General features: G+C 45.7%; 1 protein-coding gene across 1 annotated transcript; it reads left to right on the forward strand.

Moving 5' to 3' along the window:
- Positions 1-146: 146 nt before the first annotated feature.
- PAFAH1B3 (platelet activating factor acetylhydrolase 1b catalytic subunit 3) lies at positions 147-26,528 on the forward strand. Its single transcript, XM_088453163.1, has 6 exons — positions 147-369; positions 17,732-17,818; positions 19,888-19,977; positions 21,632-21,748; positions 25,020-25,142; positions 25,828-26,528. The coding sequence occupies exons 2-6, from the start codon at positions 17,738-17,740 to the stop codon at positions 26,095-26,097; spliced, it is 681 nt and encodes a 226-aa protein (XP_088309289.1). The 5' UTR covers positions 147-369; positions 17,732-17,737; the 3' UTR covers positions 26,098-26,528.
- Positions 26,529-26,747: the final 219 nt, after the last annotated feature.

Here is a 26,747-nt window from a genome sequence, read left to right on the forward strand (position 1 = left end):
AATCCAGTCTCTACAGTTGATAACCGGCGGGAATAGCTGATAACTGTAGCTGAAGGAGAGTGTATGATACCCCTCTAAAAATCTCATGGTTCGGTCTGACTGGATGCGATAACCGTCTCACATGGCACATGCCGGGGGAGGACGTCACGTGATGGAAGACTGACAGGTTATTAGCGCTACTTCCTGGACGCAACCATCCAAAGCATTGGGAGGGAGGAACTGGCTCCTGGTTTCTCCTGGACCGTGGAAGCTTGTAGTGTAGGTTCCCTCCCCTCCCTCCCATCGGAGTGCTGGATGGTGGGCCCAGCAGGGAGGACTGCAGCACTAGCGGATTAGAAGGAGTGTGAGAGCTGCAGGGAGGATCAGCAGGTGAGATGCTACGCCTGCTCTTATATGTAGAATCGTGTTCTATGGAAGTCATCTATAATATGACATAGGGAGTGCGGTGTCTGCTATCATTTATAGCCTATGTCATGGGTTGTGCAGTGTATGCTATAGTCTATAGTATATTACAGGGTGTGTAGTGTATGCTGTCATCTTTAGTATATTACATGGGGTGGGCAGTGTATGCTGTCATCTTTAGTATATTACATGGGGTGGGCAGTGTATGCTGTCATCTATAGTATATTACATGGGGTGTACAGTGTATGCTGTCATCTATAGTATATTACATGGGGTGGGCAGTGTATGCTGTCATCTGTAGTATATTACATGGGGTGGGCAGTGTATGCTGTCATCTGTAGTATATTACATGGGGTGGGCAGTGTATGCTGTCATCTGTAGTATATTACATGGGGTGGGCAGTGTATGCTGTCATCTGTAGTATATTACATGGGGTGGGCAGTGTATGCTGTCATCTGTAGTATATTACATGGGGTGGGCAGTGTATGCTGTCATCTGTAGTATATTACATGGGGTGGGCAGTGTATGCTGTCATCTGTAGTATATTACATGGGGTGGGCAGTGTATGCTGTCATCTGTAGTATATTACATGGGGTGGGCAGTGTATGCTGTCATCTGTAGTATATTACATGGGGTGGGCAGTGTATGCTGTCATCTGTAGTATATTACATGGGGTGGGCAGTGTATGCTGTCATCTGTAGTATATTACATGGGGTGGGCAGTGTATGCTGTCATCTGTAGTATATTACATGGGGTGGGCAGTGTATGCTGTCATCTGTAGTATATTACATGGGGTGGGCAGTGTATGCTGTCATCTGTAGTATATTACATGGGGTGGGCAGTGTATGCTGTCATCTGTAGTATATTACATGGGGTGGGCAGTGTATGCTGTCATCTGTAGTATATTACATGGGGTGGGCAGTGTATGCTGTCATCTGTAGTATATTACATGGGGTGGGCAGTGTATGCTGTCATCTGTAGTATATTACATGGGGTGGGCAGTGTATGCTGTCATCTGTAGTATATTACATGGGGTGGGCAGTGTATGCTGTCATCTGTAGTATATTACATGGGGTGGGCAGTGTATGCTGTCATCTGTAGTATATTACATGGGGTGGGCAGTGTATGCTGTCATCTGTAGTATATTACATGGGGTGGGCAGTGTATGCTGTCATCTGTAGTATATTACATGGGGTGGGCAGTGTATGCTGTCATCTGTAGTATATTACATGGGGTGGGCAGTGTATGCTGTCATCTGTAGTATATTACATGGGGTGGGCAGTGTATGCTGTCATCTGTAGTATATTACATGGGGAGTGCAGTCTCTGCTGTCATCTATAGTACAGTGAGTGGGGCAGATGTATGAAGCTCTGGGAAGTGGAGAGTGATAAATGACCAACAAATCTGCTCCCAACTGTCATTTTTCAAAAACTGGGCCGTATTCATGAGAAGCAAAAAGACGTTTTCTGCGGAAAAGTATCACAGATCGGGGCTTTTCGCGTGGTCGGAACTTATCTCCGTATTCAATTTCAGCCAGGTTTTCGCCTACGCAGAAAGTCAATACAATGTAATGAACGAAAAAGATTCGCCTCTGAATAGCAGGAGAAAAGAAGTGCAAAATTGTTATTTTGGGGTGCAAAGGTGAGGAAACCTCTCAGAACCCTTGGGACAGCCCTCCAAAGGACAACTGTGCCAAAAAATCCTGGGGGGTAAACTTGAGAACACCCCAAAAAAGTACTTTCATTTTGGGGGCAAAAAAGCACAAGTGGGGGGACAAGCTTAAAAACTAGCAAAATAGACTTCTTGGGGGCCTGCAAGGATGGATCAGGTGTTATTAGGATTTCAGCTGCATGCAGCAGGGGCGTTTTTCACTTTTTGAAAAATTCACTTTAGAGACTATAAAATATACTAGCACACATTTTCAAGTACCCCAAATTTGCCAGGACTACTTATATTCACAAATAAATACTGCTTCATGCCATTCTTCACCACTTGTCCAAAGACGGTAATAAGAAGCTATTGCAACAACTTAAATACCCCATATAGCTTTATTATGGCTATTCGGACACATCTACATTGATCCCCAATGTTAGTGCATCTTTTTGGGGGGTTCAGGCTGATTTCCCCAATTCTGACAGCACTTTCCGCCTGTTCTGAATTCGCCGCTTGCCGTTTTAATGTGTTTTGTAATTGAATATGGCGAATAGCGGGGACGTGTACGATAAGTTTCTGCGTCCAAAATACGCGATGTAGGCAAAGTCGGGCAGGCGGACCTTTATCGCGGAGGTGAAACTAATTGAATACGGCCCACAGTCTTTAACATGACAGGAACTGAGTGGCTGGTAGTTTATCACTCTGCACTTTATCACTTTCCAGCGCTTCATACATCTGCCTCAGTGTTTCTTAAACTCGTCCTTCAAGGCACCCTAACAGTCCAGGTTATCAGGATATCCATACTTAAACACAGGTAACTTAATTAGTACTTCTGTCAGTTTGATTATTCCATCTATGCACAAGCATGGATATCCTTAACCTGTACTGTTAGGGAGCCTTGAGGACTGAGGGGGTCATTCAGACCCGCTTGCGAGCGCAGGACGCTCGCAAGCGGGTCGATGGTGCCCTACTGCGCATGCGCACGACGGAGGGAGCTCCATCGTGCGCATGTGCGAGACCTGGCTAGCGACGGGATAGCCGTCGCTTCGGGTCTCGCACCAAAGGGGGCGTGCTGTCAATGTTGATTGACAGCACGCCCCCTTTGGTGGGCGTGCCGGGGGCGTGGCTGCCAGACGGAGGCGTTCCCATGGGAACGCCTACCGTCTGAAGCCGGCCCCACTGACATCACTAGTGATGTCAGTGGGAGTGATTTTGGCTCTGACAGAGCCAAAATCACTCCAGGGCTTGCGGCAGCGAGACCCTACCGCAGGGTCTCCGTCGCAAGCCCGATGGTCTTGACCATCGCGACCATCATCATGGACGCTCGCTATAGCTGTGGGTGGTCACCCACAGCTATGCGAGCGTCCAAGAGGCCGCTCCATTTTCATGTAGGAGGGCCCTGATTCAGAGCGAGCGCTCTGGTCAGAGCGCCCGGCTCTGAATCAGGCCCTGAGTTTGGCAACCCCTGCTACAGTATATTACTTGAGGAGCACAATGTCTGCTATCGTATATTACATGGGGTGTGTAGTGTATGCTATCATCTATCTGGGTTTAGCCACGTAAAAGGCTTAGGGGTCTATTTACTAAGCAGTGTTATGATACAGAGTGAAAATTGATAAGTCTGTGATAAGGTGCCAGCCAATCAGTTCCCAACTGTCATCTCACAGGCTGTGTTTGAAAAATAACAGTTGGGACCTGATTGGCTGGCACCTTATCACAGGCTTATCACTTTTCACTCTGTATCATAACACTGCTTAGTAAATAGACCCCTTAACCCGGCTAAAGGCCTGGTTAGACCGCCCAGACTACTGTTTGGGCACACAAAACACTGACTATTTGACGATTTCTGTTTGCCAGAAATATGGGCACCCATGGCAGCAACAATTGAATAGTGAAATTGTTAACACAATTGAATTGCCCCCATAGAGCAGTCACACGGGCGAAGGATGACACCCGGGTCCTTCTACTGAAGGGGATCTATCCACTACCCCAGGATAAGTAAGGAGGAACCATGATCCTATGTCTGTACCCCAGGAGCAGCGCAGACGTCAGGTGGAACGCACAGCCGGCGGCCATTGGATCATGAGACTCCTCCGGCGGTGAATGATTGCCGGCAGTGATTGGACAAGGCGCCGCCGGCGGTGATTGGCTGCTGTGCTGCAGCAGCCAGTTGCCGCCGGCAGCATGGCAGCTCTGCGGCGAGCACACAAGTTAGGGTCTCGCGACCGGGTCCTATGGGCCCGGTCATTTTTTAAACTGAGTCCCTCACTTCCTGTATCGCGTAAAAACGCACTATATCGCTTATTTTGTGATCACTGCACACTTACCATTGTAGTAATTTATTAAACACTCTTTCACCTGGCGGGCGGCGGACAATTGGCTCTTTTACGTGGCTGCCAACCCTCCAGGGCTTCTGGTGTCTTCGCCTTGGGGGTGGCAGCCAATTAGCTCTTTTTCGCTGCGACCACCTCCCCAGGTCTTCTGGTGTCCTCTTTACCTAGTGGGCGGCAGCCTTTGAGCTCTTGGCCGGCGCCCAGTAGGACTTCGGTCGTCTTCTTTCTTTAGGAGCTCTTCCACACTCCCTCCCCACTGACTTGACTGCCTTGCGCTGGCTTATAGATCTTGGATTTCAAAAATGCCTCTGCGGCGCCCTCTACCACGGGCTGCCGCCTCTTGCTAACGCTGCGCCACCCGCTACCATCGCCGCCCACGCCAGTGCCTGCGACCTCGGTGCCTGCTCATATATTAGCCTGTTCATCACAAGTCTGACAAACTGTGATGAGCTGGCTAGGCTAGTATGAAAAGGTGTAAAATTATTCATGAAGATAAAGTGTCAGTGTATGGAGTCGGACATTATGATTTAAACCATTTTAATGTCCAGGGTTTCAGTTTACCTAATAGCGGGTGCGGCGTTATTAAGTAAATGGAAGACCTGGACAATAAAATAGCCATATACTGTGAGTGTAATCATGTGTTTTTATGTGTTTAACTAAACTCTCACATGCTGCCTTGACCCGCTCCCTCAGAGTACAGCACGGACAGCGACAGCCGGATACAGTCACTGTCAGTGCTGGATCTGATGCCCAATCACATCTGCCTCAGTGACAGCGGTGTGCTCTTATGTGGGCTGAAAGCACCTCCCTGTCACTGAGGCATTTCTATAGGTAACGCTTCCACCTCTAGCAGTGTATGCTATTATACATGCTAGCATACACTGCATTCTCCCTGTAATATAATATACATGCTAGCATACACTGCATTCTCCCTGTAATATAATATACATGCTAGCATACACTGCATTCTCCCTGTAATATATTATACATGCTAGCATACACTGCATTCTACCTGTAATATAATATACATGCTAGCATACACTGCATTCTCCCTGTAATATATTATACATGCCAGCATACACTGCATTCTCCCTGTACTATATTATACATGCTAGCATACACTGCATTCTCCCTGTAATATAATATACATGCCAGCATACACTGCATTCTCCCTGTAATATATTATACATTCTAGCATACACTGCATTCTCCCTGTACTATATTATACATGCTAGCATACACTGCATTCTCCCTGTACTATATTATACATGCTAGCATACACTGCATTCTCCCTGTACTATATTATACATGCTAGCATACACTGCATTCTCCCTGTACTATATTATACATGCTAGCATACACTGCATTCTCCCTGTACTATATTATACATGCTAGCATACTCTGCATTCTCCCTGTAATATATTATACATGCTAGCATACACTGCATTCTCCCTGTAATATATTATACATGCTAGCATACACTGCATTCTCCCTGTAATATATCATACATGCTAGCATACACTGCATTCTCCCTGTAATATATTATACATGCCAGCATACACTGCATTCTCCCTGTAATATATTACACATGCCAGCATACACTGCATTCTCCCTGTAATATATTACACATGCCAGCATACACTGCATTCTCCCTGTAATATATTATACATGCTAGCATACACTGCATTCTCCCTGTAATATAACATGTATAATATATTACAGGGAGAATGCAGTGTCTGCTGGCATGTACAGTCAGGTGCATAAATATTGGGACATTGACAGAATTTTCATATTTTGGCCTCTGTTCACCACCACAATGGCTTTGAAATGAAACAAACAAGATATGCTTCAACTGCAGACTTTCAGATTTAATTTGAGGGTAATTACATCCAAATCAGGTGAACGGTGTAGGAATTACAACGGTTTCTATATGTGCCTCCCACTTTTTAAGGGGCCAAAAGTAATGGGACTATCAACTCAAAAGCTATTTTATGGACAGGTGTGGGCTATTCCCTCGTTATTTCATTATCAATTAAGCAGGTAAAAGGTCTGGAGTTGATTCTAGGTGTGACATTTGCATTTGGAATCAGTTGCTGTCTCAATATGAGATCCAAAGAGCTGTCACTGAAGCAAGCCATCATTAGGCTGAAAAGTCAAAACAAACCCATCAGAGAGATAGCAAAAACATTAGGTGTGGCCAAATCAACTGTTTGGAACATTCTTAAAAAGAAAGAACGCACCGGAGAGCTCAGCAACACCAAAAGACCCGGAAAACCACGGAAACAACTGTGGTGGATGACAGAAGAATTATTTCCCCAGTGAAGAAAAACCCCTTCACAACAGTTGGCCAAATCAAGAACACTCTCCAGGAGGTAGGTGTATATGTGTCAAAGAGGGGTATTCAATATGGGAGTGAAAAGTCCGTGCAGGACTTTTCGCTCCACATCGGAGATTTTTCTGGGATAAAGTATCGGGCCCGTATTCAATATGAAACCTACGAAAACGGGAAGGTGCGAAGTGGGATCTGCGTAAAAAAACAAATTTTTCCTGGAATAAATTGTAGGACCCCCCTGAAGTTGTAAAAACATGGGGGATCACTATGGGTACCCCCGTTTTAGCCTGCAAATGAAAGTCGGGGATTTAAATAGCCGCAGCAGGTGTTTTTTCCCGACATTGAAGAAGTGTTGCAGAAGAGCAATTAGGTTATTTTTTTTGTTTTTTTAAGTGTTCCCATCAAATTTGGGGTACATGAAAATGGGTACTAGCATATTTTTAAATCCCGAAAGTAAATTTTAAAAAATTCTGCATTTGTGCACCTGCCGCTATAATTCTATTCTTCAAAACACCTGCCGCATACTTGCAGAATAGCCCTGAACCTATTTCCCTATTTTTAAACACTTTTTTTTTTTTTTTATTTCTTTTTCACCCCAATTTTTAAATTAATTGTTTGGGGTGTCCCTATTTTTTTTTTTTTTTTAACTTTTTTTTTTTTTTTACAGTTATTTTTAAAATGTAATTCCCAGGGGTGCAGGCTATTTTTATTTTTTTAAGCCTGCACCCCCTAAACCCCAATTCAGCACTTTTTTCGCCACCTATTCAGTGGTGAAAAGTTATCCCCGTTTTTTTTTCAAAGACTTTACGAACCTGCGAAAAGTCTTTGACATTGAATACGGTGTAAAACCAAAACCTCTGAAAATGACGTCATTGGTGCGAAAACATCGCGAAACTAAGTTTTCTCTCCATATTGAATACCCCTAAAAGTCAACAATCAAGAGAAGACTTCACAAGAGTGAATATAGAGGGTTCACCACAAGATGCAAACCATTGGTGAGCCTCAAAAACAGGAAGACCGGATTAGAGTTTGACAAACGACATCTAAAAAAGCCATTACAGTTCTGGAACAATATCCTATGGATAGATGAGACAAAGCTCAACTTGTACCAGAACGATGGGAAGAGAAGAGTATGGAGAAGGAAAGGAACTGCTCATGATCCAAAACATTCCACCTCATCAGTGAAGCATGGTGGTGGTAGTGTCATGGCGTGGGTATGTATGGCTGCCAATGGAACTGGTTCCCTTGTATTTATTGATGATGTGACTGCTGACAAAAGCAGCAGAATGAATTCTGAAGTGTTTCAGGCAATATTATGTGCTCATATTCAGTGAAATGCTTCAGACCTCATTGGACGGCGCTTCACAGTGCAGATGGATAATGACCCGAAGCATACTGCAAAAGCAACCAAAGAGTTTTTTAAGGCTAAAAAGTGGAATGTTATGCAATGGCCAAGTCAATCCCCTAACCTGAATCCGATTGAGCATGCATTTCACTTGATGAAGACAAAACTGAAGGGAAAATGCCCCAAGAACAAGCAGGAACTGAAGACCTTTGCAGTAGAGGCCTGGCAGAGCATCACCAGGGATGAAACCCCAGCATCTGGTGATGTCTATGCGTTCCAGACTTCAGGCTGTAATTGCCTGCAAAGGATTTGCAACAAAGTATTAAAAAGTGAAAGTTATATTTAGGATTGTGTAGTTTTGTCCCATTACTTTTGTCCCCTTAAAAAGTGGGAGGCACATATAGAAACCATTGTAATTCCTACACCGTTCACCTGATTTGGATGTAATTACCCTCAAATTAAATCTGAAAGTCTGCAGTTAAAGCACATCTTGTTTGTTTTATTTCAAAGCCATTGTGGTGGTGAATAGAGGCCAAAGAATGAAAATTCTGTCAATGTCCCAATATTTATGCACCTGACTGTATAATATATTACAGGGAGTGCAATGTCACAGGCAGTAATGGGTAATGTTATGTCAGCTGTAATGGCAATGGCCAGTTATATGTTCCTATGATTAAGCTAAAGGGTGAAACGCGTGTCAGGACTTGCGGTGCATGCAGCTAGGGCGTGCACTGAGATACACTGTTTTAATATGTTATAACCACCTGTGATAATCTGTTTACTGTATGAATGGGTGTCTGTTAGATGCCTGGACCAGAATAATAGGTGCTGGTGAACGCGTTTACACCTGCCTATATATGTGCCAAACGCTAATGAGACACATGTAATTGTGCCCAAAATCACAAACTCCTAATGAATGTTACAAAGGGAACTCTTATGCTGGCCATACACTTGTGTGATTTCTGGCCGATTGCCCCGATTTTAGACGCGTTGTACAATGAATTGTGTGGAAATCGTGTAGTATTTAGGTAGGATACGATCCGATGCGCACTCCAGCCGCTGTTCCATCGTATGGTATAATCAGATGTGCAGCCCATATTATCTATTGTATCGTATGATCAGATGTGCAGCCCATATTATCTATAGTAATCGTATGATCAGATGTGCAGCCCATATTATCTATAGTAATCGTATGATCAGATGTGCAGCCCATATTATCTATAGTAATCGTATGATCAGATGTGCAGCCCATATTATCTATTGTATCGTATGATCAGATGTGCAGCCCATATTATCTATTGTATCGTATGATCAGATGTGCAGCCCATATTATCTATTGTATCGTATGATCAGATGTGCAGCCCATATTATCTATTGTATCGTATGATCAGATGTGCAGCCCATATTATCTATTGTATCGTATGATCAGATGTGCAGCCCATATTATCTATTGTATCGTATGATCAGATGTGCAGCCCATATTATCTATTGTATCGTATGATCAGATGTGCAGCCCATATTATCTATTGTATCGTATGATCAGATGTGCAGCCCATATTATCTATTGTATCGTATGATCAGATGTGCAGCCCATATTATCTATCATAATTGTATGCAGATCGTGTGTGAAAAAAGCACCAAATCCTGCGGCCGGGAGCTGACAGGGAGTTCAAGGGAAAACGTATGATGAATCGCATCGTACTAGTGTATGGCCAGCATTACTATTAATACCTAAATATGTATGTTGTGTGTGTGCAGAAGGAGCGAGCATTTTTATATAATATATATATATATATATATATATATATATATAACCAACCCAGTGCTCATGTATGTTAATTTTAAAAAGATCTAAGATGTGCATAATAACAATTCCATTGTGAATACGAGATTTCTACACCCTGTCCAGAAGGGAGCACTATCACCGAGACCTTCAATTGTAGACTCTTGCTAATGCTGGGCATACACTATACAATTATCTGTAAAATCTGGCTGGTTGGAATGAAAACCTGGTAATGCATGGGAGCAAATGACAGTCGATCATATGGTTTTAAACACTGGAAAACGGACAAAAAACAATTGTTCAAATTGGTAAAATTCATGTGTTTTAACCAATTTGTCTGAACGACCATTTTTTCTGTTTTCCAGTGTTAGTGAGCAAATAGTCGATTGTCATTTGCTCCCATCCATTACCAGGTTTTCATTCCAACCAGCCAGATTGGACAGGGATCTGACAGATAATTGTATAGTGTATAGGAGCGTACACACTAGACTATATGCTCCCTGAGCGATATCGTCTAGTGTGTCTCCGGCAGGCTGTTCTCAATGTCGTCCATAGTAGCGAGTGAACAGGCTGGTGGCGAGATATTGGGTGACATCATTAATGTATCTGATTGACATTGAGAGAACAATACTCTCATAATAATCAGAACACACATACTAGTACAGAGGTGTATGTTTGAATGTGTTTAAGACAGGGGACACTTTATGTAGTTCATGTCAAAGGATACAAACATATTCTAGGATAATAAAGACTAGCACATTAAGGTGCGTATCCACTAGCAGATTGTACGTTTACAACATTGTAATTGTACAGTCATTCCTCTTCCCCCTGTAGTGCCTACACTGAACTATATGTCGCTCAGTGTATGCAGACGCCATCCCTCATCCCTGAACATGGTCATTCTGTCGTTTATCGGCAGATTGACCAGCATGCTCAGGTGATGATTGATGTCGGAAACTACCAGCGGGAGAGCGCATTGCTGGTCGTTCCCGGCATTTTCATGCCCGATTTGTGCACGATTGAATGATAACTATATTTCTCCTTCATCCACCAGGGGACACTGGAGCCTCAGTACAATGGGGTATAGGAGTGTGTTAACCGGGAGCTGGCACCTTTTAAATAAAAAAACTACTGGTAGCTAGCTCCTCTCCCCCCCCCCCCCCCCCCCCTGGTCAGTCTAAAAAATGTGCCCTGGGAGCTGGACGTAAGCCTCCTTGGGGGTCTGAAAATACGATCTCTATCAGCATGAGGACAGACAGGCAGCCTACTGCCCCTGCCTGTCTGCGCCGAGGGAGCTGCCGGGGAGATCCTCACCACTGCTGCATGCGGTTTGCGCTGAGGTCTCCTGCTACAGAGACCTCAGTCTCTTGGGTACCCAAAGACGCGATGCATGCAGTGCATGTCGCAGGACCCAGTAGCCTATGCCCGCCGCCGGCAGCACAGGCAGGGATAAGGTTAGTGTTCCCTGGCTCCCTGGTTAGCAGAGGAGCCAGGACAAGTATTTAGGCGGGCATTCACAGTGCGCTTCGCTAGCGCTGAGAGCGCAATAGCGGGGGGCGGAGCCTAAGTTTTCCTTCTGCTCCTGCCTCCCAGCAGCCTGTGCTTCCAGAAGGACGCTGGTGGCCATTTTCCACGCACTACAGGGTGGAGAGAGCTGTGTCAGGAGTCAGGCTAGTACTCTGTGTATCAGCACTTGCATGTTTATTCTTGTTATCAGCACTATTCTGTTAGCGCTGCAAGCATTATAGTTTATCTCCCTCTGTGCCCCTTTCAGGTCTCTGTGTGGTGTGATTGAAAAATCTGTTATTGCATTACTGTCCTCTTTCTCTGTGTGGGTGTGGTGTCTGTACTAGAGACATGTCTACCAAGGGGTCTAAAGCTGCACAAAAGTCTTTTTCATGCAAGACTTGTGGTGAAAAATTCACACAGGGACAAGCTAATGCTTCCTTACTGTGTGATAAATGTGTGTCTTTACCTCAGGATACTAATCTTGTAGTCCAGCCTATGTGGTCTGATCAATTGACTGCAGTTATATCAAATCTGTAACCAGAGCTGGAAGCGGCTCGTAAGGACAGGGAGAAGCTGAGACAAACAGCTGAACCAGATTGGGCTCGCTCTCTGGCCAGATCTGTTGAGGGACTTACAAAAGCAATGTCCCAAGCCCCACCTGCTTCTTCTTCTTCTCCTGCTCAGGTCCTTAGTAGGAGATTGATTCATAATCCCTTACACTGGGATGAGTCAGATGAGGAGTTGCAGGACACTGAAGAGGGCGAGGTTCAGGAAGAGGAAACTTACATTCCTGAGGACCCCGAACCTCCATCTCAGGGTGTGGATGCTTTAATTTCAGCAGTACGCCAGGTGTTGCATGTAGAGGATTTAGAGGTTACTGAAAAACCATCTATTTTCGGTAAAATATTTAAACAGTCTGTTACCTTTCCAGCATCAGAAGAGCTGGATGAGATTCTTTCTTCCGCATGGAAACACCCAGACAAAAAATTTAAAATTTCTAAGAAATATCTGTCTTATTACCCCTTTCCACCTGACAGTAGGAGATTATGTGAAACTCCTCCAGCAGTGGACCCGTCAGTAGCCCGTCTTTCCAAGAAAACGGTGCTTCCGGTGCTTGGCGCGGTTTCCCTAAAGGAATCCTCTGATAGGAAGATGGAACACACATTGAAATCCTTGTATACAGTTGCAGTGGTTTTGATGCGTCCAGCACTAGTTAGTTGCTGGGTAAATAAGGCCATTGAAGCCTGGGCGCTGCAGCTGGCTGAGGGGATTAAGACAGGTACGCAAACTGACGACTTAATTCAGTTAGCCAAACAGATTGCAGAGTCGGCTGCTTTCCTCGGGGAAGCGTCTAAAGAATTTTGTAATCTATCCGCCAGATCTTCAGCATTAGCTATATCTGCTAGAAGGGCTCTGTGGCTGCGTCAATGGCAGGCAGATGCAGAGTCCAAGAGAGCAGTAGAGGCCCTTCCCTTTACTGGGGAGGTACTTTTCGGATCGGAGTTAGATAAGTGGATCTCACAAGCTACAGGTGGGAAATCCACTTATCTACCATCTGCAGCTCCTCCTCCTACTAGAAGACCTTTGACAGGTCCCTCCTTTTGTGCCTCTGGAAGACTTAGAGGGCGTTCCAGGGGAGGTCCAGCCTTCTCAAGAGGTTCCAAAGGCCGAGGTAGAGCTTCAGCATCAGCCGCCTTCAACACTCAGCACGACAAGGCAGCTGCCAAGCCTGCCGCATGACGCCCTTCCTTCTCATTTGGGGGATCCCAGGGTTGGGGCGCGCCTTTTACGCTTCAAGGACATTTGGATCGAGTCTTGCCAGGATGCCTGGGTCAGGTACATCATTATTCACGGCCTGAAATTGGACTGCAGGGTCCAACCTCCTTCTCGTTTTTTCAGAACCGGTTTACCTCTGGTTGCAGGAAAAACGAGACTTTCAGGAGACAATATAAAAAATGTTATTGTCTCAGGTAATAGTGAATGTTCCGACCCACCAGAGAGGTCAAGGGTTTTATTCCAGCCTGTTTGTGGTGCCCAAAGCGGACGGCTCCAGGAGACCCATACTCAATCTCAAGGATTTAAACACTCATCTTCGAGTTTTCTAATTCAAGATGGAATCTCTCAAATCCGTTATAGCGTATCTCCACATCTCAATATGGCCCCCCCATCAGGCCTTTCTTCGTTTTGCTGTCCTAGAGTCGCATTTTCAATTCCAGGCCCTATCTTTCGGACTTTTGTCGGCCCCAAGAGTATTCACAAAAGTTATGGTGGCAATGTTGGCCCTACTGCATGGTCAGGGAGTCGTCATTGTTCCATACTTTGACGATCTATTGATAAAGGCCTCTTCGGAAGCTTGGCTGTTAAGGGACATTCGCTTAACTCAGAGCATCCTCCTGCAACACGGTTGGATACTAAATTTCAAAAAGTTCTCCCTGATCCCTACACAGCGTTTACTATTCCTGGGAATGATACTGGACACAGTGCAGCAAAGAGTTTTCCTGCCTCAAGACAAGGCTGCCTCCATTCAGCATATGGTGCGCCTGGTCTTAAAACATCACCGAGTGTCTGTACATCTCTGTATCCGCCTTCTTGGGAAGATGGTAGTGGCTTTCGAGGCGATTCAGTATGCAAGATTTCACGCCCGTCCTTTTCAACTGGATCTCCTCTCCCAGTGGTCGGGATTCCACCTCTTTCTCCATCAGAGAGTTCTCCTGGCGCCTCAGACTCGAACATCTCTCATTTGATGGCTGAACCCTTCCCACCTGCTGGCGGGGAAAAGGTTTGCGGTGTGGGATTGGACCCTCCTCACCACGGACGCAAGCCTGAGGGGCTTGGGGAGCAGTGACTCTGGGAAAGCATTATCAGGGGCACTGGACGCAGCAGGAAGCCAGATTACCCATAAATATCCTAGAGTTGAGAGCGGTGTTTTATGCTCTCTAGCTGGCGCATCCGCTACTGGAGGGGCAGGCAATCAGAGTCCAGTCGGACAACACCACTGCAGTGGCGTATATAAACAGGCAGGGCGGCACAAAAAGCAGAGCCGCCATGAGGGAGGTATCCAGGATTCTGCTTTGGGCAGAGGAATTCGCAGTAGCGATTTCTGCAATCTTCATCCCAGGAGTAGAAAACTGGGAGGCCGACTACCTCAGTCGGCAGGATGTTCATCCAGGGGAATGGTCACTCAATCCTCAGGTGTTCCAGCAACTAACTCTGAGGTGGGGCTGTCCTCAAGCCGACCTTATGGCGTCAAGGTTAAACCACCAACTACCAGTTTACTACTCCAGAACAAGGGACTCATGGGCAGCTGCAGTGGACGCACTGACTGCTCCGTGGAAGTTTCATTACATCTACCTATTCCCTCCGTTTCCGCTCATTCCGCGCCTGCTTCAAAGAATCAAGCAAGAAGGGATCAAGGTGCTCTTGATAGCACCAGATTGGCCCAGACGAGCGTGGTACTCCCAGATACAGAATCTGTTAATAGACGAGCCGTGGCCACTGCCTCTTCAGGATGACCTCCTTCTTCAGGGCCCGTTTGTTATCGTGACTTAAGGCGGCTTCGTTTGACAGCCTGGCTACTGAAAGGGCCGTCCTCAGGAAAAAGGGTATTCCGTCTAGTGTGATTCCTACAATGATTCAGGCTAGGAAGGAAGTCACTTCTCAACATTACTACCGCATATGGAAGACATATGTTGCTTGGTGTGAGAGACGTAATTCTCCTCCGTCAGTCTTTAAGGTATCACGTCTCCTTTTTCTTCAGGCTGGTCTCACAGCAGGCCTTCGTCTTAGTTCATTAAAGGTACAGGTATCCGCGTTGTCCATTTTCTTTCAGAGAAAATTGGCTTTGCTCCCGGATATACAGACTTTTCTCCAAGGAGTTGTGAGGATTCAACCTCCTTTTGTGCCTCCCATGGCACCATGGGATTTGAATTTGGTGTTGGCCTTCCTCCAGTCTGATACCTTTGAGCCATTACAGAGAGTGGAGATAAAGTACTTAACCTGGAAGGTGGTTCTGCTGTTGGCTCTCGCTTCGGCAAGGCGTGTGTCAGAACTCAGTGCTTTATCCTGCCGCCCTCCTTATCTTATTTTTCATGAGGATAGGGCGGAGCTGCATACTCAAAGGGCTTTTCTTCCAAAAGTGGTGACAGCTTTTCATATAAACCAGCCTATCGTGGTTCCGGTGTTTAAGGATGACTCTTCAAATTCAAAATCCTTGGATGTAGTCAGAGCACTCCGGATTTACGTTGACAGGACTGCCTCCCTCCGTAAATCCGATGCCTTGTTTATTCGGTTTGATGTGACCCGTCCAGGTTGGCCGGCCTCCAAACAGACCATTTCTAGATGGATTCACTTCACTATCAGGCAAGAATACGTGGCGGCTTCCAAACAGCCACCGGGTCCTATTACGGCGCATTCTACACGCTCGGTAGGTCCTTCATGGGCGGCTGCTCGCGGGGTTTCCTTAAACCAGCTTTGGAGAGCAGCCACTTGGTCAGGCACGCATACCTTCCTGCGATTCTATCGTTTTGATACTTTTGCGGCCTCCGCTTCGGAGTTTGGCCGTGCAGTGTTGCAGGGCTCTCAGCGCTCTCCCACCTGGGATGTAAGCTCTGGGACGTCCCCATTGTACTGAGGCTCCAGTGTCCCCTGGTGGATGAAGGATAAAATAGGATTTTGGTACTTACCGATAAATCCCTTTCTCCGATTCCACAGGGGACACTGGACTCCCACCCTGCGCTGTTCTACCTGCATTGTTACTGTTTTACAGGTTCAGACGCTGGTTTGTGTTTAATGTTGTCTGACTGAACTGTTCTTGTTTTCATGCATATGTTGTTTTCTTGTATAGAGGGGGAGGAGCTAGCTACCAGTAGTTTTATAATTAAAGGTGCCAGCTCCCGGTTAACACTCTCCTATGCCCCCATTGTACTGAGGCTCCAGTGTCCCCTGTGGAATCGGAGAAAGGGATTTATCGGTAAGTACCAAAATCCTATTTTCAAGGCGCATGTCGCCAGTAATGCATATAAAAATGGCGACTAGCACAGATCATCCCACTTAAAAATGGTGCTGCAGCGCAAGGGTTAACACCCTCAGTGTCGCACCTGGCATTTTAGACACGTGGGCCAGCCCTCCGGCCACAGGGCCATAGCGTGACAGACAACTTGGCATACTTGGTTTCTAGAAAAGTACAGCATGGATCGGTAAACTCCTACTCCGGGGCAAGGCTAGTGATGTCATAGGGCTGGCTGACGTTTTAATCTGCACCTGCGTTCAGCTCTCACTGCGCAGGCTCCAGGATGGTTACCGCCAGGGGATGGAGAACGGATTTGGATGCAGAGACTATTCCAGTGGCCGTTACTGGGTGGTAGCTAGTTAGGGGCGTGTCACTGCTAGCGCCTGCGTCTTATTTCGCCGTTGCACCGGCAGCCTCTTCAAATGCACATTCTCAGCAACCATAGGGCTGCTCTACTCTTCGATGGCGTGACCGATGCAAATACCATTGGCTGCGACATTGGCATAAAGACGCAGTCTCTGCTGCGTTACCGTCCACCCCTGAACCAGGCCACCCATAGTAACTGAAATGACTGCAGTCTCCATTATGTTACTATACAAACGATTAGAGGGAAAAAACAGGTAGGTGCGCTAATTGTTCAATTGCTGTCTGATATAAAAACCTGCAGCTGACACCAGAGGGGCTTCTGCAATATACCCTCACAATAAAATAGAGAAGAAAGAAGGAAGGTGTCTGCGCTGGTAATTATAAATATAACACATTAATGGTAGAACAAATATAAATTGGATTTATTCATAAATATGAACTGCAGTTCAATTAAACATACACACACATAACATCATAAAATAACAGATAATGTTAGGCAAACTCGTTACTATATGAAGCAAATGAACGATACAAATTTATATTTGTTCTACCATTGTGCTATATGTATAATTACCTGCGCAGACACCTTCCTTCTTTCTTCACTATACAAACGATGTAAGATGAGCTTTCTACCATCCGTTACGTAGTGGGGAGCTAATACTCCATCTTGTAATTATCTGCAATGGACGGTACAGTATATTTTACCTCTCTGACTCATGTATTCAGCTTTGGGGTTTAGTGGTTATGTAACTAACCCACAGGCAGCTATTTTATGGGTTGAATACCTTTTTTTTTTTTTTTTTTAGTAAATTGATAGACTGCATTCTTGTGACTATTGGTTTAGCCGTCGTGTTTGGGTGCACCATTATATATGTAACTTTATGACGGAAGCCTAGGCCGATACAAGACTGTGTATAGAGGAGTGAATACTCTTTTTGTAGGGTTTACTCTGTATGTGTTACATGTAAGTGTAATATAATCCAGTATTTCCAATCTTTAGGACACAATGTGTGACGGTGAAGAGAACCCAGCTGCTGTTCCCACGCCAGTGCCTGATGTTTACGGTGATGGCTGCTGGATGTCAATGGTTAGTTCTCCACAATTTTATGCCCCGTCTTATAATTCAGTATTGGAATTGTTTCTGTGTGTGTGTGTTTTAGAACTTGTTTTATTTAACAAAACTGGCGCAGCCGTAACAATCTCTCAGTGCCGTTGTGTCCCTTCTCTAATACGGATCAGAACACATGGACAAACGCATACAAAGGATAAACTTGCTGAAGTCTGGCACAGTTGGCGAGATGTTTACTTTAATTTTGTAACCTACATGAGAAAATAGACAGCATATGATTGGACAGAGATAGTCTTATAGCAACCAATCATAAATCATCATGAGAATTTCCCATGGGCCTGATACAGAGGTGAACACTAAGGCATGCGCGGCTGCGATTTATTTTGGAGTCGCAGCTTCGATAATATGCAAATGCTAGCCTCAGCCTTCCCCTTGCGAACGCCGGACATTGCAAGCCCCGGGACACCGACATTCAATGCCTAGGACAGTGCAAATCCGCCTGCGGACTAAAACACTCCACTATCGCAATTACAATGCCCTATAGCTGGCGCAGGGTCTACTTGTGAACTTTCTCTGAACATGGCCGCTGCGGCTCTGCATTTGAGAACGCAGCCGCGACCACTGACTCTTATAACACACCCATGAGATTACCTTTTTTGGCGATCACTTCAAGCCACTTCCCATGGATTCACGCCGCCAGCTCAAACGGGAGCGATCGCATATGTAACAGATCTCTGCACACACTCAGTGGTACCCATGTGCCGTAGGGGATTTTTGGACTTTTAGCGCATGCGCAGTAGAAAATTGCTCTACTTCGCAAACATCCACGCTCTGAATCGGGCCCTCAGTCCTATATTTCATTTGCAAGAGACCTGTAGGGTACAACAAGAGCCCTAAAAGTTTCATGTTCCTAAAAAAAAACAAAGGTCCCATCGTAGAGTGATTGACAGGAAGTGACCGTTTGGGGGTGGACGGCGAAACGCAGTCGTGCCAGTGTGTTTGAACGCCGTTACAGGGGCGTACATAAATTATCCACTGCGATGCTGTATGCAGCTTGGGCTTTCACTGCGTGCGATTAGGTTAGCAATTCCTGAGTAAGGTCAGAGCTCGTGCAAGTGTGCGTGAGGCTCTGATTGTACTCTATGTTACCGATGGTAAGGGGATGTGGGCGTCCTTATCTTGGGTTGCGATAGCAAACATTAGAATATTTTTGCAGTGAGACCGTGCGTAACTGCAGCTGCGATTGCAATAGCCATCCTTCCTGAATCAGGCACAGTATATGAAGTTGCTTTAGCACATACAAGGCATTGCATAGGCAGTGTCAGTCTTTGGTATGAAGGGCTGGATGGATAAAGCAAATAGTAGGCGCTTACGCAGTATTGTGGTATAATCCACCCACTGATGATATACCTAGCGCTTAAATAATCCAGCATCCTCCCTCGTCCTCCCCCATTACACGCCTAATTACCACAAGCGCCAGTATTGGCATAGAGACTGCTGGCTAGATGTAAAGCCGAGGATTGTGGGGCATTTAAACATGGTTTTAGCAGATTTAAGATTAATAAAGACACATTTCCCCTTGTGTGGTCATGGCCATAGGAGGAGGCATGTTGGGTTGTGAGATTCTGACGTCCATTTTCTGCCTAATTGCCTTGTTTAACCTATTACTATAACGTATTTGAACAAAGCACACGTCATATTCCGTAGCGCTGTATAATTGAGAGAAACCGCAGCTACAAGTGTGTGTGTGCTCCTACACTATTGAGGCTCTGTAATGAGAACCCATTGGGCAAAGCTCGCAGAAGCGGAGTGTACGGCCTAATTCTTTCTGTTCCTTCCCGCCTCACTTTTTTGGGACAGTTCTACGTATCAGTTTCTCTTTTTCTGGATGCCCAATCTCTTCTTGGGTACCGCAAACTTAAAATTCTTTCCCCACTGTACCTTTTATGGAAGTTTAAAAAGTCCTACTGTCCTTTTTAACCGTTTCTTTTTTTCTCTATGATTATTACCGCTTAGTGGACATCTGACGTTCTCCTAATAAGCCTGTGACGTTATTTTATGAACGTTGTTGATCTTTTGTCTTTTAGCACAATCATTTTGTGTCCAGCAGCAAAGATAAGGAGCCTGAGGTTTTGTTTATAGGAGATTCTAACGTCCAGCTGCTACACCAGCTAGAGGTAAGTGTCCAGCCCGACATGGTCCTTGGGCCTGTGGTACACAAAATAGAACCCTAGGCCGGATATGTAAGTATTTCTGTGTATTCCCTCTGATTGATGGCCATTTGTACCATGAAGGCACGGTGATACAGTGGTCAGCATGGCTGCATCGGTTCAGTCCAACCAGGACGCTGTGTGGAGTGGTTTGTACATTGGTGTCTGTATGTATTTCTTCCAACAGTCCAAGGATGTACAGGTAGTTTAATTAGCGTGGCCGCCCTATGATATTAGGTTATGGTAGCTACACTATTATTGGAGGTGCATTACTAATAGGTTGCATTTAAATCTAATTAATCTGATCCTGGCAGTTCCTAAAATATGCCTATAAGAATTGTTTAATGCATGTTATGTTACATTTGTATCATAGCGCAGTAGTTTACTGGATAACACTAGAACACTTCTGTGGCAGCACAGTGGTTAGCACTGCTGACTCTCAGTGCTGGGGTCATGGGTTTGGTTACAACTTGTGTGTGCTATCTGTGTAACGCTTGTATGTTCTCCCCATGTTTTGTGGGGGTTTCCTCTGGGTAATTCAGTTTGTTCCCACACTCTGGAACATACTGGTAGGTTACTTGGCTGCAGACACAAATGGATCTTAGCGTGTGTGTGTTAGGACACTGGAAGCTGATGTGAATGATTTGGTATTCTCAATATAATACATCACTGCATAATATGGTGGTCCTATGCAAATAAGCAATAAGTTAAGGGTTGAGAGATGCATTGGCCAAAAATGATTTTGCTAATACATGATCTGTACACTAGGGGCACTGTACCTCAGCAATCTTTGGCCCATTATATTTTGCAAGTGAACAGAAGTGCTGCTTCCCATTGCAGGGGTTCAGCGCCTCCAGTGGGCTTTGAAGTATTGCATAGACTTCCGTAGCTATCACAATCAATGTTTTATCTTTCTGGCTCCCTTCAGTGTATCTTAGCCATGTTCTACTCATAGTCACTCATATGTTTGTCATTGCACTGGGATAACACTGTGCCGGGCTCTCTGCACTGGGCTCTGGGGCCTGATTCAGATATGTACACTAACCCGATGGTTAGCGCACACCTCCAATGGTTTAGGGTCTGCGCACGTATAGAACGGATCCTGTGATCTCGCTTGCAGACCGCCCTCCCCCCCCCCCCCCTTGCGAAGGGGGAGCGGGGCGTGTGGCTGGCCACCGTTCCCAGAAACAGGGGCGTGTCACCCCCCACTTTCTGGGAGGGTCGAGACCAGGATCTGCAACAATAGATGCAGATATTCAGGGCTCTCGGCTGCCCAGGCCAAGCTGTGATAGGCTTCAGCTTGCAGCCTGGCTAAAGGAGCAATCATCGGTCGCAATGGTGATCCCAGGCTGCATCCCCGGTCGCAGCGATGTGATCGCAGATGCAGCTAGGTGTCTGTTTCCTACAGACGCCTTCTGCTGTATTTGAGATGGACGGAATTGCATCGGGTGCTTGTGTGCAGCTCTGCAATTCCGCCCGTCTCTGAATCAGGCCTCCTATTCTGTCCAAAGAGCAGCTCTGTGTCTTGTCCCAGGGCAGCTACAATAATCACCTGTGCCTGATGGTCTAGCCCATGTCTGTCCCATTGCCTTGTGTAATTGCTGCATGGTCTCTTTCCTAGATCTGGAGGGAGCTCTTCTCCCCACTCCATGCCCTGAACTTTGGGGGCCTGGGCGAAGGCACACAGCATGTCTTATGGAGACTGGAGAACGGGGAGCTGGAACACGTCAAACCTAAGGTGAGTGCCTTTGCTTTTTAATAGGTGTCATGCGCTGGTGTATGTGTGTAGAGCGGCTCAATATAAAGTGCTTGTATAGAAAGTTAAAAATGATTGCTGATTTATAAAAGCATAATAAACACGAATAAAAACATCAAATTGAATAAGCTAAAAGCGTTTATAGGGCCTGATTCAGACCCACTCGCGAGCGGCTGTCCGCTCGCAAGTGGGTCGATGTTATGGACTGAACATGCGCACGACGGAGGGAGCTCCGTCGTGCGCATGCGCCAGACGCGACGAGCGAAGGAAAGTCCTTCGCTCGTTGTGTCCGATCAAAGGGGGCGTGCTGTCAATGTTGATTGACAGCACGCCCCCTTTGGTGGGCGTGCCTCCCTGACGGGGGCGTTCCCACGGGAACGCCTCCCGTCAGAAGCCGGCCCACTGACCTCACTAGTGATGTCAGTGGGAGTGATTTTGGCTCTGATAGAGCCAAAATCACTCCGGAGCTTGCGGTTGAAAACCTCAACCGCAGGCTCCGGCTCGCAAATTCGATGGTCTCGACCATCGCGACCATCACAATGCACACTCGTATAGCCTGTGGGTGGTGACCCACAGCTATACGAGCGTCCAGGAGGACGCTCCATGAAAATGGAGCCCGGCCCTCATTCAGAGCGTGCGCTCTGCTCAGAGCGTACGGCTCTGAATGAGGGCCATAGTCTTTTAAGACTCTGTGGAGAATGGGTCAGGGTTAATAAGTCCAGCACTAGTCTGCAATATGAGGTCTGTAGCGTGGTAACTCAGGCTGCCCTGTTAGTAAAACTGTCCCTACCTTACCGCCGATGTTGTTGAAATTCACCTTCCATCAGGGGTGTTCGTCGTCTTCCTTGGCGGGGATCCGTTGCAAGCAGTCAGCGCGGTCACGGCGCTGGATGATGACGCCGGGCACTTCCACGGACTTGGCGGTGGTTTGGCTTACCACTAGGAGTGCTGAGACTTATCTTTGAGAAAGACCTATTGGGGTCCAAAACTCATTGGAGAAAGGAGGAACAAGGTTGAGTGGTAAGCCAAACCAGCGGTACGTCCGAGGAAGCATCTGGCGTCGTCATCCAGCGCCGTGGTCTCGCTGACTGCATGCAACTGATCCCCGCCAAGGAAGACTAACACCCATGTTGGAAGGTGAATCTCAACAACATCGGCGGTAAGGTAAGGGCAGCCAGAGTTATCACACCGCGGACCTCATATTGCAGACTAGTTCTGGACTTTTTAACCCTGACCCATCCACCCACAGAGTCTTAAGACTATAAGCAGTATGCTAGTCTAGGACAGTGGTGTCAAACTGTGGCTCTTGATTTTGTGGGACTACATATCCCAGCATGCCCTGCCACAGTTTTAGCATGCCCTAATAGCAAAACTGTGGCACTGCATGCCTGGGATGTGTAGTTCCACTGCAGCTGGAGGGCCCGAGTTTGACACCACTGGTCTAGGAACATCATTGGCTAGCATTTACAGACGTTGGTTCAAGAAAAACTCTTTATCAGGATTATTAGTGTCAATAATGAATGGGCACCTACTATGTAAATATTTGTTTACTTGACCAGTCCTCTTGTAGCCTTGATTGTAATTGTGTCTATGTAAGCTATACAGTCTACACGTTCTGAATGTCAACATGTCGATACTGAATTTCGACAGCTGGATTGTCTGCAAATTAATTTAGGGTCATGTTTAGGCTAAAATTTCATTGTCGACATTGAGACCATGTTGACATTGTGGGGTAAATTTACTAAAGTGAGTTTTTAGAAGTGGAGATGTTGCCCATAGCAACCAATCACAGTCTAGCTATTATCTTCTAGAAGGTGCTAGTTAAGTACAGTCTGGTTGCTATGGGCAACATCTCCACTTCTAAAAACTCACTTTAGTAAATTTACCCCTGTGACTTGACATTCAGACCATGTCAATATTATGGCGTCAACTTGTTATACCACATCCTTATGAACGCTGTTACAGAATGAGCCCTAAACGGGAGCAAAGCCCGTCTACTGTAATAGCGCAGCATGCCAGTTTGATGGTTCCCAGCAAATGCATTACAGAGGGGGTTCTACTCTCTGGGCAGAGTGTGTCTCCAGACGCCCCCCACTCTCATTACTTTTTCTTTTTCCCTCTTACTATACCTTCAGTCCACATCTTTCGAGGTACATCATTGTTTCTATAGTCCTAATTGTAGCACTTAAAATGAGGTTCTCTTTTTATTTAAACTGTCTTTATGCATTGATTTGCAGAGGTTGTTGTCTTACCTAGTCTGTAGAGATCCATCTCACTGCTAGGCGGCCGCCTTCTCTTTATGTAGATTTTGCTTTGAAACATTCAGTGTAGTCTGTGCAGCTGATATGTGCATTCAGCCGAGGGTTCCTCGTACACCATGAGCAGTGTGCGGCTACTTCTATCCAGATGTCCTATCCTCTGTTGTAACTCATCGTAAGCCGTGGCAGTAAGCTCTCTGGACTCAAAGGGGGTTTGGTGTGAGCAGGCGCCTGCTATAGAGGCTAAGCTGCCGGCGTCTTGATCTTTCTGCTGTCCGCTGGCTGAGCTCAAAGTCGGTGGACAGTTTCCCCGCAGAGAGGTGTGTGAGGGGGCGTTGTCAACTCGTTTCGTCCGGCCAATCAGGTCAGACTTCGTCAGGGACGTGCTGATTGTGTACTGCAGTTTTTCCTTTATGTAGGTCATCAGGGCTATCTATTGGAGGTTTCAGCTGTCAGTTTTGGAGAAAAACTATTGGATGACAGACTAGGTAAGACGACAATATCGGCAAATTTAAAAAGACTGGTTACTGCTAATCTATGCATAAAGACAGTTTTATATAAAAAGGGAACCACATTTTAAGTGCTACAAATAAGTCTTATGGACATTTGATGATCTAAAAGCTGTTCTATAAGAGGTCACTGTTTGCACTTTATTATAATCAATTGTATCTGTTTTATCTTATTTATCTAATTGAACATATATGTACTTATTTTATTTTAATTTTTTTTAACCATCTACTTCGTAGTTTTGTTTTAACCCTCATATGAACTTTCACACTTTTTACCTATTAATTGAATAAATATAAAGGTTTTTTTATAACACAAAATCATGCGCCTGCAAAAATCCTCTCTAAACTCCATTTCTATGTGACCTATTGAAAAGGGTCACAAACCATTGCCGGCAGCAGAAGAAAATACCTCTCCCAAAACTTTATGTAGGAAGCGCAGATCACACCACTATTCTCAAACTTCCATTATCCTGTTGCTTTTATCAGATCATCGTGCTTTGGGTGGGCACGTTCAACCATGGTCACACGGCTGAGCAGATTGCCGGGGGGATCCAGGCCATTATTCGGTGCTTACAAAAGCGGCAACCACAAGCTAAAGTCGTCGTGCTGGTGAGTATCCCTGTCTTTGTCCTTTCCTCTCTCCACCATAAACACAAGAACCTGCAGGTGGACATCACAGTGGCTCCCCTGACTGAGGTGAAACTTACTTTTACTACATGCCCGGACAACGTTTGTTAAAAGTATTGTAACTTTCGCAGAGTGGCTGTGTTCTACATTATTCATTGTAATATACAGTATGTTATACTTATTTCATGGCACTACCTTTTTGATTTCCTCAATATTGAAAATCTTGGACCCATTCTACAATGCATCCGGGTCCCTCTCTGCTTTTCCCCCATTCCCTCCTCCGTCCCCGCACTGCCTCCACCCCTCCTCGTTATACTTACCCTCGGCCTTCTCATCTGCCATGTCATGACAGACGTAGCAAATTGTTATAGAGTATTCTAAGTAAATTAATGAATCTTCTTTATTGGACTTGATGTATTCATTGCTCTTCTCTTCAATACACACTTTGGTGCAAATGTAACAACCAGCAATTTGTGGGCACCAGTGCCATTCCAGCAAGATAGCAGCTTCATTTAAAGCTGCAATTAATTTTAAGGCAGAGCCAAGCTGGTTTTGCCATAAAACTAATTTCCACTTTAAAGCTAGCGGCTACATCGCCAGAATCTCGCCAGTGCCCATAAATCGCGGACCTTGGTGCTCATCGCAGCCGTTGAATTCTTTTTCACAGGGTTTGCTGCCGCGAGGTGAAAACCCAAACCCTCTACGGGAGAGGAACACACGATTGAACGGGTTGCTGGCGGAATTGATGCCATCGACGCCCAATGCAATGTTTTTGGATGTGGATCCAGGGTTCGTGCATTCCGACGGCACCATCAGTCACCATGACATGTTTGATTACCTGCACCTCAGCCGGCTTGGATACTCTCGTGTGTGCCAGATGCTGCACCGAACTCTACTCCAGCTGCTGGAGGGCAGGGGCACAGCCACTCAGCAGTAGCACCCCCAGAACAGAGGGTTATGTAGTGTTAGGAATAGCCTGGAAGGTTGCCTGGTAACTCTTGGAGTGGGGCAGGATGTAGCGGTTCTCTGAGGAACTCCCCCTCTGAGGAGTACTTTCTCCAAAGAAAAGGTTGACTTAGAACAACATGATCATTCCTCGGGGGCACCAGTCTCTCGTTCTCTTCTGTTTGTGCTACCGCCCCACCTGGCCCCCACATTTATAAGTAATGCATTTGCTTTTTGTTTTTATGTCCCTTGTACAGTTAAGTTTTCTTCTTCTTTTGTATATTTCAGTGAAGAATATTATATTTTTCATTTTGTTTATCCTTGTATAACGTACCAAGTTAATGTATGCACCTCGGGCATTCACTTTTCTTGGGAAAGCTCATCGTCCAAGCTCTGTAATAAACATGTTGTGACTTAAATCAATCTCTGTAGTTGGTTGTTTTTGTATAAAATAAGATACCGATACTGCAGTTTTTTTTGTTTTGTTTGTTTTTTTTTTTTCTCATGTATGATTATGTGAAAATATTGTTTAGACTTATTTACCTGTTTGGAGGGATTCGGAATGTCAACAATCAAAATATCGATACCAGAATGTTGACGTTACGATTGTCGACATATTTAAAACGTCCACATCCACAATGT

This window comes from Taudactylus pleione, unplaced genomic scaffold (assembly GCF_031769625.1).
Source record: "Taudactylus pleione unplaced genomic scaffold, aTauple2 ptg000572l, whole genome shotgun sequence".
NCBI classification, from domain to species: domain Eukaryota; kingdom Metazoa; phylum Chordata; class Amphibia; order Anura; family Myobatrachidae; genus Taudactylus; species Taudactylus pleione.

What these genes read in the sequence shown, in the direction of transcription:
- PAFAH1B3 (XM_088453163.1), top strand. Translation starts at nt 17,738, where the DNA reads ATGTGTGACGGTGAAGAGAACCCAGCTGCTGTTCCCACGCCAGTGCCT. An exon ending in AGCTGCTACACCAGCTAGAG is followed by an intron (nt 19,978 to 21,631) that starts GTAAGTGTCCAG and finishes TCTCTTTCCTAG; the next exon opens with ATCTGGAGGGAGCTCTTCTC. An exon ending in TGGAACACGTCAAACCTAAG is followed by an intron (nt 21,749 to 25,019) that starts GTGAGTGCCTTT and finishes TGCTTTTATCAG; the next exon opens with ATCATCGTGCTTTGGGTGGG.